This window comes from Phlebotomus papatasi, chromosome 2 (assembly GCF_024763615.1).
Source record: "Phlebotomus papatasi isolate M1 chromosome 2, Ppap_2.1, whole genome shotgun sequence".
NCBI lineage: Eukaryota > Metazoa > Arthropoda > Insecta > Diptera > Psychodidae > Phlebotomus > Phlebotomus papatasi.
This window is the reverse complement of record NC_077223.1, coordinates 35,416,840-35,435,465: the sequence shown is the minus strand read 5'-3', so window position 1 is coordinate 35,435,465 and position 18,626 is coordinate 35,416,840. Positions and strand designations below refer to the sequence as shown.

The following is an 18,626-nucleotide window of genomic DNA, read 5'->3' as shown; positions in this document are numbered from 1 at the left end:
CCACACAAACGATGCAAAATTAATTTTGGAGTATATCATCCAAGTCTTAAGACGTGTTTTGTGTTTTAGAATATTATATTTTATTTGGATAGTATTTCAGAATATCGTCATTTGGAATTCTAGTAATTCTTGTAACGTTTCTAATAACAATTGGGAAACACAAAATTTAGGCAAGATGTTAAGATTAACGTGATGAGTAATTTACGTTATTTTCTGATCCATTGACGACACGTTGTGGATGAATTTATTAATTGTAAATGTTTCATGTGAGTACTACAAAAATTAAAATTTAACGATGATGCTTTGATTCTGTTGAAATAAAAATACAGTCAACAAGTTTCTGCCCTTGATCATTTTTAAAATTTTATTGATAGAAAATTATGTCGTACCGAAAATGTAATCACTAAGCTATTTTTTACTTCCAGTGTTTATCAAATAAATCTGCCCATTTTGAAATTATATGGCAGAGTAGGGCCACATTGAATAATGCCCAACGCACAATAACTTTTGTTTATTAAACATGCTTTTGACTTTTCATATATATATATTCTGCGGCCACAATGAATGTGGCCGAACTTTCCGGTTACTTGTGGCCCGGTCGCCTAATTTTGGTGACGAGAGGGGACGGCTAGAAAGCGAGTGAGATCTAGATCTAGTCATACCGCGCAATCTCGTAGAAAATGTTGAAAACATGTTTACAAACAAAAGTTATTGTACGCTGGTCATAACAATTTAATTTTCCAATTCATATGTTTTTCAAAGCATAATTAAAACAATAATATTCAAGTAAACTATTTTTAAAACCAAACCATCAACAATCCATGAAGACCCACTGAGAGTACAAACAATAAGTTCATAGATCTCCCGTTTAACCCTTTAAGGACGATTGGCACACCGGTGTCCCATAAAGAAAATAATTTTTCCTGACTACCTTAAGTTATTTTCTTTCTAATGTTCATAGGTAATTGCAAAGTAGAATGTTGAAGGAATTTCGGAATTTTTTTAAAAATCCCCAGCTATTTGCTATTGTAGTAAATTTTTAAGCTCAAAAGTGAGGAATTTTTAAATTCTCATATTGAAAATTGATTTCATTTTTTTTATACTTCCAATTTTCTTTAGGCAAAACCGTTTTGAAAAAAACTGCAATACTCAAACATACCATTTTTTATTAGAGTGAAAATTATCAGTTATTGGTATCGTCAGAAAAATTACTTAAACCCTTGGACTGTTTTTGTCCATATCGTTCATTGAGACAAAAAATACACCAAATCAGACTCTGTTGGCTTTTCGAAGTTTAGATTTAAGATGTATTACAAGTTTTGTTTATTGGTTTCATTTTTATTGCTGATTTTCGGTCAGCGAAAACTGTCTAGTCGTTAAAGAGTTAAGCGCTAAGGGAAAGTACTCTCCTTTCGAACGTTCATGCCTTCGAATAATGTGAATTTTCTTTTAGTTTTCCTAAGAGACTTACACATTTATATTAAATATTAGTTGGCTTATCATCAATTGTTGATAATTCCATGATAATTTAGTGTAAATCTCTTACGAAAAACATAAAGAAATTCACATTATTCGAAGGCATGAACGTTCGAAGGGAGAGCACTTTCCCCTACTCATTTAGTCTTTTTGTTCGAATTTATGTGTTCACTAGGTCAAAAGTTTCTTACTTGCAACGTCGTTTTTAAGTTAGTCTTTTCAGATGCACCTTTAAATCGATAAGATCTTACCCTCTCAAATCTGGAAGTTCATTAAAACGACTATTACTAAATCGAAAGAATCATAAAAATGCATTTTCATTATTATATAAAGGAAAAGATATGGCAAAGCGTCCTAACTTCGCAGAGTGCTTGATCTCACGAGAAAACCTCTCCGTGAATTATCTTTTCGCACGGTTTGTGAATCTATACTGGTTTATATACTGGATGTATCGATTCAATAGATACATAAATTTAAAAAAAAAAAATTCCGAAATAAAAAAAGGCTAAAGAGAGCACATTTTTGAATGTTTTAGCATGAGGACAAATAAAAAAAGTAAATTCGAGAAAGCTCTAACATTTTCGGGTACTTTACCCATTCATTGCCGATTGAAATCGATGTTGCCGGAATGGAAATTTCAAAGCATTTCAGAAAAATGTTAATTAAGACAATCCAGTTAAAAAATAGGCCATTCAATATGATTCAATTTTGACCCTTGAAAATTCGATATCGAAATATTTTTCGGTTATAGGTGTCTATGGACGAAATATTCCTCTTCACTTCTTCCAACATATTCGAAAATAAAAAGACATTCTAGGAGCCATTTTCGAAACAAACATGAATCTGTGGGAACGGAAAGTATTAGGGGGAAGGAATAAACCGTTTGGAGATAATTATTTGCTTATGGAGGATTGCCGAAGACAGTAAGTTAATATCTCTTACCGTTTGTACTACTGGCCAGTGATAAATTTAGAAAAGTGGATGATATTACTGCTTTCTCTTTGAATTCGCGCAGTAATTATCTTTGTATTAAGTAAGGTATCAAGATATAAATTAGTCATTCGATATAATGATTACTTAATATTCAATTAGACTACATCTACCTATTTACAAGTAATTATGGTTATCAGATGAATTTATGAGTTTAATAAATATTGATGTATAAATGATTTGCAAATATGTTTTTCACATGATCATAGTGCTATCAGATATATCGCGTCAAAAAAATTATAACCTTATTTAGACGGAAAACTTGAAAAGATTGATGCTTCAATCAGTGTTACAATGTTGATATAATAGAAAATGTACAAATGATCGATGTTAGTAGCAATAACACAAAAGGGTTTTGCAAAAACTTCCAATCAATTTTCTTATACCTTTTATTCCAAAAAAAAAATTCTTTTCAATACGCGGAATCCCTTACAAAAGCCGCGAAATTGCAGCAAATTAAAACGTACCGCTGTAACAATCTTCACAATAATAATTGGCTCTTTCAGAGTTATACCTTTGCAAGAATCTTCAATAATTCTGTGGATAGAAGAAAAAGAATTAAACTTACTATCTTTGGATGGATTTTATTTATTATATCCACAATTAGAACTTCTACTCATCATCGCATTTTCTCGACTCAGATAATTTTAATCAGTAAAATAGTTGCTGTACAGAACAAACATGATCTAAGAATAATTCGGTTGATGCATCATAAGGTTGAAGCGTGACCCTTGTGATTGCATTGGAAGAAGATGCGCACGATAGATAAAACTAAATGCGTTTAACAAATTTAAGAAAGAGTAGAGAAGTGCGTTAGTTTATGCGATGTTTATTTTACAACAAAAAAATGTTTGTTCTGCAACGGATAAAGTTAGAGCAATTAGCAAGTTGATCTTATTTATTTCGAAATTCATTCTCTGTTAGGGCATCAGACTTGCAAAGAATTGTACAAGTCTTCGGAAATTGCAATTCTTCTTCATTCTTTTGAAGTTTGAAGAGGTTGTTTTGAGAGAGCAGTTGTGATACGGCTAGAAGCCAAACAATAAGAGATATCGACTTCCGTTTTTCGACGACCACCCCCTCCATAAGCCAATATTATCTAGGACCGTCTTTTTTTCTTATCCGCCCACCCCCTCCTTTTTCTTCAAAACCGTGTTTTCTTGGTTAATTTCAAAAACAGCTCCTACGAATTCTTTCATTTTCGAATATGTTTTAGAACTAGTCAAGACGAATATTTCGTCATTGGACACCTATGTTCGAAAACCACTTCGATATCGTATTTTCACAGATCAAAAATCACTTTGGATGGCCTATTTTTCATTCGATTTGCTTAAATTTGAAGTATATTTGAAAGATTTTGAAATTTGCAACTCGACTACATCGGACTTAATCGGTAGTGAATCGGAAATATACTTGGAGATGATTTACCTTTCACAGATTTACTTTTTTATCTGTTCGAAAGCTTGTTACTCATACTAAAATATACTGAAATCTACTTTTTTAAGCAATTTTTTATTTCTGCATGGTTTTTGAAATTTATGTATCAATTTAATCTGTAGTAAAGCGGTATGTATCCGTATGCGAAAAGATAATATATGGATAGCTCTTTCTAGTGAGTTCGAGCATTGCGCAAAGCTGGGACTCTTAGCCATCTGTTATAAGCTCTTATTTGCTATAACGTTTTGGAAATCATTTTCCTTTCATTAGGTCTACAAAACGTTTTTGAATACTTTTAACTACATATTGAAAATTTTGTTAATTTAGTGTAAAAGGCCTAATTCAAAACAATTTCCAGACGCTTTAACTTTCACAGAAGATTCAACACTTTAAGTTCAATTTTTTTCTGAAAAGAATTATATAAATTTGCTCCTTGACTCTTCTAGAATGTTACTGTTTAGTGAAAATTCTTTAAATATAATTTGAAAACTTCTTAAATACAAGAAAAATACGCGAGCGTAAAATGCTTCTATTGGAAACATATTAATCCAAATGGAGACAAGGGAAAGTTTCTAAATGGAGACAAACAGTGTAAGTTAAACCGCGACGAAAAGCTTCCAAAACCTTGTTGAGTTGCTCTTGAGTGCAGGATTTGTTCTTATTCCTGGTCTAAACAATAAGAAAATCTCTTCAAAAAATTATATTTCCGGGGTTTCCTATTGAAGCATTTGCAGACACATCAGAAAACAATTTTTGTTCACTAAATAAATAATTATTTCATTTGAAAACTTCACGTACCATCAACAATAAAAATTAGCACTTAATTTAACTAAGATTAGCCAGAAATATGGCATAAATATTAAACAAAACCAATAAACAACAGTCACTTTATTGTGCTTTTCATTGGAAAACATGGTCGATCGATAAAAAATTCAATGATGAAAAGCTATACTTTTAATTTTTCTGATAAATTAACAAATTAAAATTTGTGAATATGAATGGATTTTCGCTTTATTTGGAGCAAAATTAACTAAATAATGAAACTGTGTTATAGATAATATATCGTCAGTTAAATCAGCATTTGTCGTAGCTTCCTTTTGACAACTTTTCAGGAGACGAAATTTTCAGTTCAGCATTATTTTTCTTAAAAATAAGCCCCGAATGCGATACATTTGAGTCAAAATAATAAAAGTGTCACTAATAAACTGTAAGTTAACTCGAGAAAATCTTTATAAAATGATTTATAAGCTGAAATATTGAGAAATATGTTAGGAGAAACACAATAAGATTTTATCGTAAGTTGCATCGTTTATAAAGCCGTAACTTCCAATGTATGGAAATCTTGGAAGTTACGACAATTTTCAAAAATGCGTTATATCAATTTGAATTATTCTAGTGATAATAAGCGCCTTAATTTGACTAAATTAGTCAATTAAACAGTTATCCCTGTCATTAAAAGCTTTTATTTCCTAACTTTTATTGAATAAATTTCGTGCGCCACGTCGCTTGTTTTGTTTTGAATTAATGACAGATGGGTAAGGATTTTTTCTCACTTTTTTCTCGCAAATATTGAATTAAAATGATTTAATGTTGCATTATTCGCACTGTCTTTGGATATTTGGAAAAGTTTGTGAACGTTTTATTGAGAAATATTACATTTTTGCTGCAAATTACAAGCCACGCAAAAAAGCAAAAAAAAGTTACGACAAATGCTGATTACTAAAAATTTTGTATGGAAATTTGTCGTAACTTCCCCAAAAATGGAAGTTATGACAAATTCTGATAAATTATTCTTAATTAAGGACACTTACGATAATTTTTGTTTAAAATAATTTTTATTTGGCTTATAAAAGTTTCTTTTTCTCGAATGCGTTTAATAAACAAAATTACGCTAATTCTAAATATGTATATATCCCAAAATCGCAAAAATGAAGTTACGATAAATGCTGATTTAACTGACGATATAAATATTACTGCATTTATCATGAAAACAATGACGTTTCCATTTGGAATACAGAAAAATTTCCATTTGCAGCAGATTTTGAATTAGCTTAATTTATCCTACACAGGAAATTTACATAGGATAATTGTAAATGATATTAATTTGATATTATATCGATATACTTGACTTGCCTACTAGTGTAACGATATAGATACTCAATCGGTAATATAGTAGACCACTCGCTCTATGATGCATGTGTCCTGTGGGTTCGAACTTCCTTAAGATTCCTTGATCTAATTTAGCACTGAAGTTGTTCGAATTGCATACAGTGGAGCTTTACTTCACTTGATTCCACGGGACAATTGCCCCCTACCAACCCTATACCTGTAATAAAAGAAATAATAATGCATGTTCCGAGCTCCTCTTGCGGGAAGGCCTAATTCCTCTATATGGAATGTTATGCCAGCGTTAATGTTACTAGTGTAACGATCTACACCTTACATATTTCAACTCTTATTATTCTATATAAGCTTCCTGTGCAAAATGTAAAGAAAACCGAATGTGTAACCAGTTTTTTTTCAAAAAAATTTGCAAACCTGATGAAGACCATATCAGATTCTTGAAATGTTCTAACGAATACAGAAAATCCTCAAAATGGTTTTCATAATCACAATGGTTTTATGAATTAAGTCAAATCATAAAATATATAATCGAATCACTTTTTGATTTTTCGAAGCCAACCCATGGGGGGGGGGTTCGCCTGAAGGTCCAAAGTCTCTATTTTCAACCGTTTGGTAGAAAACGTAGAAACAAACACACCATGTCGTAAAAAGACTCGAAACATAAGATTTTCGGAACTCTACAAAAATACGACCCCATATGGCTTCTACACATTCGAAGTAATTTTCGTAAAAAAAACTTTAAAAAAGGCATTTCTCCCTACAGTAACACGGACAATTTGCCTTTAAAAAAGGCATTTTTAACAAAAAAATATGTGAACATGGCCCAGTACATCAAAATAAATTAGGAAAAAATTTAAAAGTATCTAAAACGAGTATCCTCTATTTTTGGCCTGCTCACCCTTTTTGCAACTAAAAATAAATATTGCAGGCTTTGAATTTTGAATGTTTAATTTAAAGCTTTATTAAAATTTAAAAGGTTTTAGTCGCTGTACTAGTCAAAGTTACTGGTCCTTGATCCTTCCTTCTTCGAAATTAACTGTGGTGATGGTGCTAATACAGACTGTCTTCTACCACATAAACACGTTTTTGTGGACATCAGAATTCTATGAAAAAACCAAACGATCATGAAATGGGAAATGTTTAAGAATTTGTATAGAACAACACATGAAAATACCAAAGAGTCGCCTGATTCTAAATGCTATTGACGTTTATCCCCTCTTCGTTCTTCTTTTTACTTTTTCCTCACATTTTCCTGGTCTACAGACATGCGCTCTCCGGACAAGAATCATCCCATCCTATGACGTCACACACCGGTGTACTTCACTGTATCGTCTACCACGAATATTTTTGACACGTGAAAAATTATTCAGTCTGTGAGCTTTTCCTGGCTATCATCACTGCCAGTATGAGCATTTTTCTACCATTCCAATCAAAAGACATTCTATCCAGAACATCAACTGGATTTGTGTAAAAGCTTAAATTAGTTGAAATAAAAAAAGTTATTGGACTTTTTTCGACAAGAAAAGACGAAGGAATATCTCAATGGCGGAAAAGTTAGGATGTTGAAAAAAGTTGCGTGAACCACAGATCTGCAAAAGTTTTATGCACTAGAGGCAGACCACTGAGAGATTTGCAGAAATTTTCCAGGAAATATCTGGAAGAAATATCACTATGACAAATCTCACGCATTTATGTAAGTTTGTGACTTGCTTATATTTTTGTGGTGTAGGAAATTTTAGAAATTATTAAGATGCATAAACAGAAAAATTGGGCTATTGGACTTTGAAAGGGGACAGAGTGAATGGCAGGAATGGAGAATGTTATTTGATAAAGAATTTAAAAGTATAAACAATACAAAATAGATGATTAGCATGGTATGAATGTTAAGTTAAAATGATAATGGAGTAATCTATCGCCACTTTCTGGATCTCAAACCGTATACATTCTGTCCCCAACCGTTGACGGTGAAGCCTCAGAAAATATTAGCTATTTTTCAATTGTAGAAAAATCGTTCGTTTAAACTCAAGTGGGTGGGCCTGAGGTTTCCCAAACCCAAAAGAAACTTCTGTTCTAATTTTGGATGTGTTTGTCTTTCGCAGTGGAGGAAGTGGATGGATACCTCCACTACCTGGGTGGACCGGCTGGGGCAATTGCTCTGACGGGCATCGCGGCGGCGTCTGCTTACTACTTCGCCTCGAGACCATCACCTGAAACACCATTAGTGCCTCTCGACAATCAGAGTCCAATACTTGAGGTAAATGCCTTCATAAAATATTTCTATTTTTCGAACACACGAAAGCCTCCTTCCCCTCTCGCATATTTCCCAGTCATATTTAAATTATTTATCTGTCCGACAAATCGATAACATTTCAAAAAAATATGATTCCAATCAGTGCAAAGCTTATTTTTTCAGCACCAGTCACACCATTAAATTGCTCAACTTTATTGTTCAAAACATTGCTCTATTTTGGTTATTTAAAATGGATAAAACAACGTATACGTATAATGCAGTCCATTGATTTTCTTCTCCATATACCCCCCGGTTTATGAATTTTCCGAGCGTGTTTGCCAAGAAAATCTTTTAGGCCATTTTGGGGCATATGAACAGGCTTAGGATTTATTAGCACACAGTACCTATTCATACAAACTTTGGCATATCGATCGGAAAACCACTAGCAAAACGATTTATCATTTATCTTCACGGTTGTCTGAGCAGAAAAAAATAGTCATCAAATGCGTAATTTTCTTTTTTGTTTCTAACAATTAAATATTTCGAAATATTTCGTTTGCTGAAATTCAATTTAGGGTAGGGACACCACTTTAGTCTCATGCTCTAATCAATGTCAGATAGCGGTATTATTTGAAAATGAGTCTTTATAAAATTCTAAAGTCAAAGAATTGAATCGGTAGGGGAAGGTTGGACATTTTCACGCACCTGAAAGATTTTGCAAGACTCATGTTTCAAAAAAATCTGAAGTATTTTCAAGCGAACGAAGTCGAGTTAGAGCACTCATTGAGTAAAATTAACCCTCTAACGGTGTTTTCTTTAATATGCGAAAAAAAGTTCTAAAACAATGATTTCTAGGATGATTATGATCCAATAAAGTCGAAAAAACCATCCGTTCTACAATTTTTTTTTTAGTTTATGCGCTAGATGAGAAAATATAAAATTTTTTTGAAACTCTTTTTGCTTCTAAAATTCACATTTTTACTTTTTTCAAAATTTCTAAATAAAACGCACAAAGTAGAACCACATATCTTTCAGTAAAAAATAAATTTATTTTAGTCAGATAACTTTAAATCGGTATTTTTATGGAAATTTGAAATGAGTTTTTTTGCACAAATATTTTTTGTTGCTTTTTCTCTGACCTGTCACACAAAACTGGGAATAGCAACAAAACGAAGAGTCAAAATGAGCTCAAACTTTCAAGAGATGTTTATAAGACTATTATTGAGAACACAATAGCACTTTTAAATAAATAAAGCCTTTATTGTCGCTGTTAATGTGATTTTTGTGAAGACCACCTGGAGGCTGTCTTACCCGTTAGAGGGTTAAGGAGTACTCACTCTATGTTGCAAGTGTCACGGGTTCGAATCGCCTTTCGGTTGCCTGATTTTTTTCTGGCATTAACCTTTAAGGACGAATGGGATCGGTATCCCAAAAATAAAAACTATTTTTTTTTAGAATATTTAGAGGACAAAATACCTTTCTTGGGCACTCAATGTCTCAAGTGGTTGAGCACTCGCTCTATGATGCAAGTGTCCCGGGTTCGAATCCCCTTTAGGTCACCAGGAATTTTTCTGGCGTTAAAGGTGTTCGGATTGCACCCAGTGAGCTTCACTGCACTTGATTCCACGGGCATGGGACTGACAACCTCATCTCATACAAGAAAAAATAATAATGTGTGTCTAGAAATCCCCTTGCGGGAAGGCCTTGTTCCTTCATGGAATGTTGTGCCAGTATTATAATTAAAATACCTTTCTTTAGTCAAAAAAAATGTTTTTTTGGGATGCCGGTGTCCAACTCGCCTTTAAAGGGTTAAAGATGTTCGAATTGCATCCAGTGAACATCATTCCATAGTGCATGGGACTGACAAATTCATTTTTACTGCTAAAACTCCACTATGAGAGCAGTTACTCGTTACCACCTAAGGAGTCGTATTCTGGAAAAATTTGGAAACCGGTTCCAATCGTTTATGAACCGATCATATGAAATTCAATTACTCCTAAACTATTTTGCTCAATCTCTTAAATGATTTATAAATCGTTATACTCTCCTCAATTCTTCCGGTGTTTGTCCGAAAATATTCCCCTTTCAAATTAAAAGAATCAAGTTTTTTCTCCAAAGCTGTCGACCCTTAGTATGGGTCTTCTTCAGTGGGTCAATTTAGAAACTTTTAAATATTTGTAAAACGTCTAACGTCTGTTTTTGTATTTTTTTAACGATTCTTTTTTGCTACTTTACTTGGATCTCTCACTATTGCTTTTGTCTACCTTTGTCTTAGTTGAATATCCCTGGGAAATTTAGAGCGAATGTGGCGTTACGTAGTTGTTAATCACATGTTAGACGTTTTGCAAATATTCAAAAGTTTCCAAATTGACCCTCTGAAGAAGACTCATACCAAGGGTCGAAAGCTTTGGAGAAAAAATCTGGTTCTTTTAATTCGAAAGAGGAATATTAGGTGAGATTCTTAACAATCTCACCTACTATAATCCTAACAAAATTTCATGTCGTCCGATCGACCTCAAATTTGGCCAAAATGTGTTTCGCCACTTCCTGATCACGAATATATATGTGGCTATTTTACGTTCCCGGCCGGCCGGCCGGCCGCTCTTTGGAGCTTAATAGCTCCTAAACTAAAAAAGATATCGACTTGCGGTTTTCGGCAAAGGTTATATATCGGGTGAAAATTGCAACTTGGTACATAGACCCCCCACCCCCCACCCCTCCTTCCGCCATTTTGAAGACCCCCCTTTTTTTGTTTTCTCAATAGCTCCGCCCCTATGGCATCGAGCGGACTCAAATTTTAGTATGTTATAGCTGGGCCCTAGAGCTTTCCATCAATACCAAACTTAAGGTCCCCCGACCCCCCTGACCCGAGCTATACTTACTTACTTATCCGGCGCTACAACCAATTACTGGTCTTGGCCTGACTCAGGACCCGTCGCCACTCGAGCCTGTTACGCGCCACTGTTCTCCAATTCCGCACCCCTAATGAGTTGACGTCCTGGTCCACGCCGTCGGTCCATCTGAGGCTGGGTCGGCCTCGTCTCCTCGTAGCATAAAGTCCGCCCCTAAAGACTTTCCAGGCTGGGTCGTCCTCATCCTTGACCCGAGCTATAAGGGTCCAAAAAAAATTTCTTAAAATGCCCATAACTCCGGTTCTAATTGTCAGAATTTAAAAAGTGAGGGCTTTTTGGAAAGCTCTCGTGAAATGCCACTTTCCCTTCTAACATCGCAAGTTCATAAAACCACCGCTAGGGGCGCTTTTTTTAAAAAGAAAATTTTTAAATCTTAAAAGTTAAATAACTCAAAAATTCCATTGTGCATCGGGCTGAAAATTTAGTATGTTGTAGCCGTTGATTATACCTATTAAACAAAAAAAACCTTAAGTCGATCCATAACCCCTGACCCGAGCTATAAGGGGTCAAAGTTCGAACATTGACCGGCCTCTATCTCCGGTTCTAATTAACATAGTGACCTAAATTTTACCTTTTTGGTTTCGTCTCGATGAGCACTTTCAGATGGAAGTTCCAAAAAGTCGCCACAGGTGGCGCTGTGATAGCGTCAAAATTCATCGAAATTCAAAGTCACTTTTCTCAAAAACGGCATTGTGCAAGTTAATGAAATTTTAGTATGTTGTAGTCCAGTCTAGGACGTTTCCAAAATGGTGCGTATGTGCGCTGTGGTTTCAATAGAACCGGAGATATGAGGGGTCAAAGTTCACGAAATTCAAAAAATCATATCTCCGGTTGTATGTGACCGATTTTGATGAATGAGAGCTTAAACGAAAGATCTCACCAAATTCTACAACTTTCTAGAATATTTGAACTTCGTGGGACCAACACCAGGGGCGCCACAGTCGAAAAACCAATTTCAATATCACATAACCTCAATTATCTCGACTGTCGCTGAACCGATTTTGATGATTACTTCAACATAATTGTAGAGCACATTTATCTCTACATTTCGTCCATACATCATTTTCCGCTCAGACTACGCTATCACTCCGATTTTGCCGTTTAAGTGTGAAAAAATTGATTTTTCCCATAATAACGCTTTGAAATCCCTCAGATGCCAATTTGACTGCCTCTACTCCACCAAGACACTTAAAATAGGGGTTTAAATGGAAAGTCCCACAAAATACAACAATTCTTTGATTTAGTTGAAGTTCAACAAATGAACACTTGGGGCACTCTGGATGAAAAAACGAGTTAAGAAACAAAAAACCTCGCTTATCTTGGCTTCTGAGTAATCGATGAGTTCAAGTTCTACGGCAAAATTATAGAGAACATTCTGGTCTACATTTCACCCATATAACACTTTTCAGTCAGTTCATCCAAATCCTTGATATTTTGGTTTAAATACAAAATTTGTATAATTTCACGAATTTGATTCAAGATAACTGAATGGCGACTCACAATTTCAGCTCTAAATCGAATTTGCATGCACTCCGAGTTAGCTCACGTTAAGAATTTCACCTACATAAGCCGGTTAGGATTATCTGTCCCTTTTTCTGATGAACACCGGAAGAATTGAGGAGAGCATAAAGTTTTCCCTCAGACTCCAGAAGAAGACATATAAATCGGTTTAAATCGGTTGTTAACCGGTATACGGTAAACGGTGCGAAAATACTTTTGAGGTATTGCATCTTAAGTCACGAGTTCGCAGATTTTGTAAAGCGGGAAGTTTTGTCACTCCTAACGCATGTTCCGAACTCTTCTATTGAAGATCTGTCTAAAGAACGTTGTACCAGCATTATTATCATTAATATTAAGTCCGCTTGGTTTATCTTAGGTATTTTTGGTATTACCTATTTAAATATATGTGGTATGTTCTCCACAAATTTATTTATCAGCCCTAAAATTTATATTTTCGAAAGTTATGCATGTTTGAAACTACCCAATCTTCTCCTATTTTTTATTGCAATTTAAATGAGGATAAGGTAGTTTTAGATTCACGTAACGTTCGAGAAAATAAAGTTTTGGAGTAATAAATGTATATATAAGTTTATAAATGTTTCGAAAAATAAGTCTTATTGTAGAAAAACAGCATTTTATTTGGGGAAGTATTAAATGATGCATTGCTCAAACTGGTTTTGCTTTTGTAATTTCGGTTTTAGATATATGACTCCATTTCTTTCTGCATTCAGAGAAAATTAAAGTTATTTGAAATACTGGCGAATCTCTAGAAATAAAGAAGCTCGATAGCCCAACATAAGATACCGCCACACATTTTCAAAGGCTAATTGTAAAGTTATTAAAGTCAGATAGTGAACATTCGATTCGATTCGATCTAACTCAAATAATTTATTCGGAGTCCATTTATTTATCCTGTTTCGAAACATGAAATAATTTTTTCGTGATAAAAGTTTTATACCTAATTAACAGCAGTAGTACCTGTTAATTTAGGTATTAGATGTTGTTCATTTTCGTATCCGCTTCCTTGACTTTCTAGTAAACCTTAATGACAGACGTTACATAAAATTTACCTTTTATAGTGACAAAACACAATATCTTGGGAAACTAAAAAAATTATACGTTCCTCTTTTCATGTTAAGTAGGGAATATTATATAATTAGCTAAATTTTTGTACATAAAATCGTTTTTCTCATTTTTTGACCCTGGTTATGGTTGTCCAAATAAAAAACAAACATTCACCTCATTAGAGTAAATATTCACACTTAGATCAGTGGATAAGTAGCGTTAAATTTCACATCATGGATAATTTTATATCAGTTTATTATCTGTTTCGGGATTTTCTAAAAAAGCTTTAAAAACGGAAACATGTACGAACACCAAAACAAAAACAATTAACTTGGAATTTATTGGGAACATATCTAACAACTCATAGTTGTTTCAAATTTAATAATATTGAGATATCAAGGAACATTTAAAAGTGTAGGGGAGACTGGGGTAGAATTAGCCACCAAATGAAATTTCTCATTGGGTATAGTTCGTACAAAAAATGTTTGTATGAGGCTGATAAATATTTCAATGAATAGTATGGAAAGTATATATTTAGAATTGTAAGCCCAGATGGGGCTCACTTAAATGGAATTACAAACTTAGAGGGAAATTGGAGAACTGAAGGTGCCACCCATTTTTCACTTCATGAGAGTGAACCGTCCACGGCGACTGATGCTCACTCACTGAAGACTGATGACATTTACCTAACAATAAAAGCCCCAAAGCAACCTTTCAGCACCCATAAGGATGGTAGGGGTTGGGCGTGTCAAAGGAATGAAGGATTAGGATTGGTGGGTTATGGCCGTCGACTGGGTTGACATGTGTCGAATAGGTCACACGCTCTACAGAATAAAAAGTGGTTTCCCCACTATTCCTTCGAAGGCAAACTATAAGATACTTCTATCAAATGCTGTATGTGGCTAATTCTATCCCGGTTTCCCCTACCTACAATTTTATTGTTATTTGTTGAAAATATGCTTATACGACCTGTTTAATTTAATATTTATCTTATAGTTTAGCCAAAACGTCTTGGCATCTTAGAAAATAAGGATCAAGATTAGGTTTATCCCTTAAAATAAAACAAATTAGAGGAGATGTAAAGACTTTCCAACTGAATCCTAATTTACGACAATCAGCTGAAAATTAGGTTTTTTTGGATGTTTTGGATTTTTTTTAAATTTTATCTTGAAACTTATCGTATCTTTTCAAGGTCACTGAAGCTTGTGGATGAAATGTTATAAAGTTATCTCTTTAGGTTGTCCAGTGTTCATTAAAGATAGTTTCTCTTTCTTAATTTAATAAAAATAAAGTTTTCTTCAGAATTAACGTCACTTGGTCGGGGTCTTCCTCATGACAAAGACCAAAAGGATTCTAGACAAAGTGATAGAGGGTGAGCTACCACCCTAAAATACTCAAATTATAAAATCAAAAGATATTTAAAAGATTATTATTTTTGTTAATCGGGGAAAGCCTTCTAGCTTTGTACACACTTGACACTTTCTATATTCCTTTGATGAATCTGACCTGAAAAAATAGATCAGATTCGTTAAATAAATATGGGAAAAATATGAAGTGTTCGAAGCCAGAGTGTGGACGAAGCCTGAAAGCTTTCTCCTAGTAGTGGCGTGATGTTTTAAGAAAACCGGAGAGAGCTATATAGAATATTCAAAAGATTTTAACTGAACCACGAAAGTCGTCGAAGTGTCGAATATTCTAGTCTAAACGTGAATTCTTTTACAGTCAAGTGTGCTAATCCGGGCGCTTCGTTATTTGGGTCTTTTATGACTAATCCACTTAAAATAATTATTTATTTTTATTTCCGTAATATAGTCACTACAGTAACATAATATAACTATTCAAGTTTAAGAAAAAGCAAATAAGGTAAAGTACCCTTACTCGACCGGGTTCCTCTATTCGACCGGTGGGTCAATTTTTGAATATTTGATGGTGAATTTCATCAATTTCTATGAATTTGTCACTGATTCGTATTATTTAAAGAATAATTGACCTATTAATGTTAGATCATACACAAAATATTATAGCAAATATAATTAAATTGAATAAATAAATCTACCGGTCGAATAGAGGAACCGGTCGAATAAAGGGTACTTTACCTAATAGTATTTTTATCCAGTTAATAAGTGTGTGTAATCGACTCATTTCAATCTTGTGCCAGTTGGGTTCGTTCTTCACTAAAAATTTTCTAGCAGTGATACTTTCGCTAATGACAGCTGGTTGATTGAAAATATTGATTGTTTTTTCCTTGTGAAAAAAAGTATTTCAAATCCAAAGGTTTAATTAAAAGTGAATTAGCGAAAAGACGACCCAGTTAGTGTATGCTGACTTATTTCAGTATTATCTTTATTTTATAAATTTTCTTTAATATTTTTAATAATTTTTTTTTTATATTATGTTTCTGAATGAAACAGTGAATAATTCTATGGATTTAGAAGAAGTAGAAAAGAACTTCATCAGTCCAAAAACAAACGTTTAAGTAGCACTCTTCGGAAAACGATCCAGTTACCCCATCTTACTATAATTAAAAAATAGAAGTCTCTGAGGAACACAGTAAGACCTGAAAAAAGCCAGACTTAAATATTATACAGTTACTTTTAAATTGTACCTAAAAGTAAAAAAGAATCCTTGTAATCATATTCCAAAAATATCCTTAAATAGTTTTTTTAAAGAAACTTGGCCGAAGGAAAAATTAGAATCATATACAAATTATTATTCTAGGTGCGACGTTTTTCTCAAAAGTTCAGTTAGTCTATTTGTGAATTGGAAATTATTTCCCTTCACTGTTTAGTATCGGTGATTCCCGTAGATTTTCCAGTTTATTTTTTTCCGTGTAGATAAGAATACCATACTTGTATTATTTTTGCTTTATTTTATGCGATGTAAAGTTAATAAGTAATTAAGGAATTAAAAATAAATGTTAAATACAAAGTCTAATTATAAGCTTTTTGTTTAATTCAAATGAGTTCGTGGGAAAGAAAACACGCCAACAATTATTTGTTTGCTTGCCGGTGACCTTTGTCGATTGATTAGTTTATCATCTTCGTTTTACATCAACTGTCTGGTTCTATTAATTAATGGGATCGAGGATTATTAATTGATATTGAATTATGTTATCTTTAACTTTGACTTGGTAATAAATCATAGATTATGTAATCCTAATATGCTTGGTATGATATTTCAATGTCTTTAAGGAAATTTAAAGTTTTTTTCTGGCCTTAAAAGGTACTAGAAATGCAATCATAAATTTCTTGAATGTAAACCATTATCTTATGGTGTTAAATTCTAGCAATGTAAAATCTGTTTAAAGAAAAACCAGGACAAAAAAAAGTAATTAAACTTTAATTCCATTTTCCACTAATGAGAAGAATACTATAAACTCTTATTTTAATGCATTAATTAAATGGCATTTTTCGTTTCGTTCATGACGTCTATATGAAAATAAATTTCTAAGTAAAATTAACCCATCAGGTTTTTCTTCTCAAAAAGTCGATTTTTCTAATAAACGGAGAGCTGAATTTATATTTCAGATAATCTTAGAAAAAATTTTTGAAAATTTAACAAAAAGTTTGTCAAAAAGATGTTTTTTTTTATGAAAACGAGAAAACGTTTTGGCAAATTAGAAACCAACATTTCCTTAGCAAGTGTTACGAAATATTCAAATTTACAAAATATTCTCTCAAAGTAAGGTAATGCTCCGCCTTAATAAAGTTATCAAATTTAATAGTTTTTTTTCTCTTTTATAGGTTTTTTGTGGTAAATTCGTTGTTTTTTTGTAACGTTATCATATAATACAATGGGTTAAGGTGGTAAAAGATTTGTATTATGATGCCTGCAAGTATCTTTCGATCAAACCTCCTTATTTTCTTATCATCTGCCCTGCTAAGTTTTAGTATATGAAGAGCAAAGTAAAAAATTATAGAAAGCAGAGGGGAAAAAAGTAATAATCCGGGAAAACGATTATATGTAAATTTACAATGCCTCTGTGTATCACTGAAGGGCAAATTCAGGTTATAAAGGAGCAGTTTCCAAGGAACAATTATCCTCCCTAAGTTGAAAAACTGCCGAAGATTTAAATTATTAGATTACATATTTTATAGACTTTAACTTATATTATAACGTAAAAGTATCATTTAATGCCACAACCGGTTTGATGCCAGTCCTAATAAAAATTTATATCTAATTTTTCAGTATTTTAGCACTTCAGCATTGCAAAATCAATAAAATATTTGATTAATATAATGCACTTCTAAAATATTGAAATAAATTTAAAAAACTGTTTATTAGGGGTGGCAATAAATTATTCCTCTGTCCTAATAAAAGCAAGGATTTTATTGTAGAAGTTTTCTGCTATTTGTTTATAAGGTTTATAAGTAGGGTGCGTTGCGTAGCCAGGATTTTAGTAAAAGGGGATCTAAATTTAAAAGTATTGAAAAACCAAATAAAACTCTTTACTAGGACATTATGTCTTTTGATATTTTGGAGAAAAATTCACATTGGAATTACTTTTAGATCCACTTTTTCAATTATTTTGACAATTTATAGCTAATGTCCGATAGGAAATGTTAGACCAATATAAATTTAGACTTTGCTTCAAAAATCGGAATAAATCCTTTCAATCCGGTTTTGATGATTTTAAATGGTTCAGATGGTTGATAAACTTTTTAGCATAATAAACTTTTCAAGAAGTGAATATGTGTCGTTTGTTTTGTTTTTCTTCAAGACAAGAACCCAAAAGTATATTCAATTCTTCTCTGAAACTCCCTTCAAAAAAGCTTTTTTCTTAAAAATTCGACATTAATCCATTTTCATATTACTTTTTATGATCTAAAAATTGTCAAGTAAAGGCAAGAACATTATTCCTAAAGAAAATACCAGAAAGCTCAGCTAATTGA

At 33.0% G+C, this 18,626-nt stretch overlaps 1 protein-coding gene across 4 annotated transcripts in view; it reads left to right on the top strand.

Moving 5' to 3' along the window:
- Positions 1–18,626, top strand: part of LOC129802324 (long-chain-fatty-acid--CoA ligase 6) — a 38,560-nt gene that overhangs the window by 2,546 nt on the left and 17,388 nt on the right. For all 4 annotated transcript variants that reach the window (XM_055848048.1, XM_055848046.1, XM_055848049.1 and 1 more), the window contains exons 2-3: positions 7,291–7,720; positions 8,127–8,281. In XM_055848048.1, the coding sequence (XP_055704023.1) occupies positions 7,699–7,720; positions 8,127–8,281 (177 nt within the window). In that variant the 5' untranslated portion in view covers positions 7,291–7,698. The remainder of the gene's footprint in view (positions 1–7,290; positions 7,721–8,126; positions 8,282–18,626) is intronic.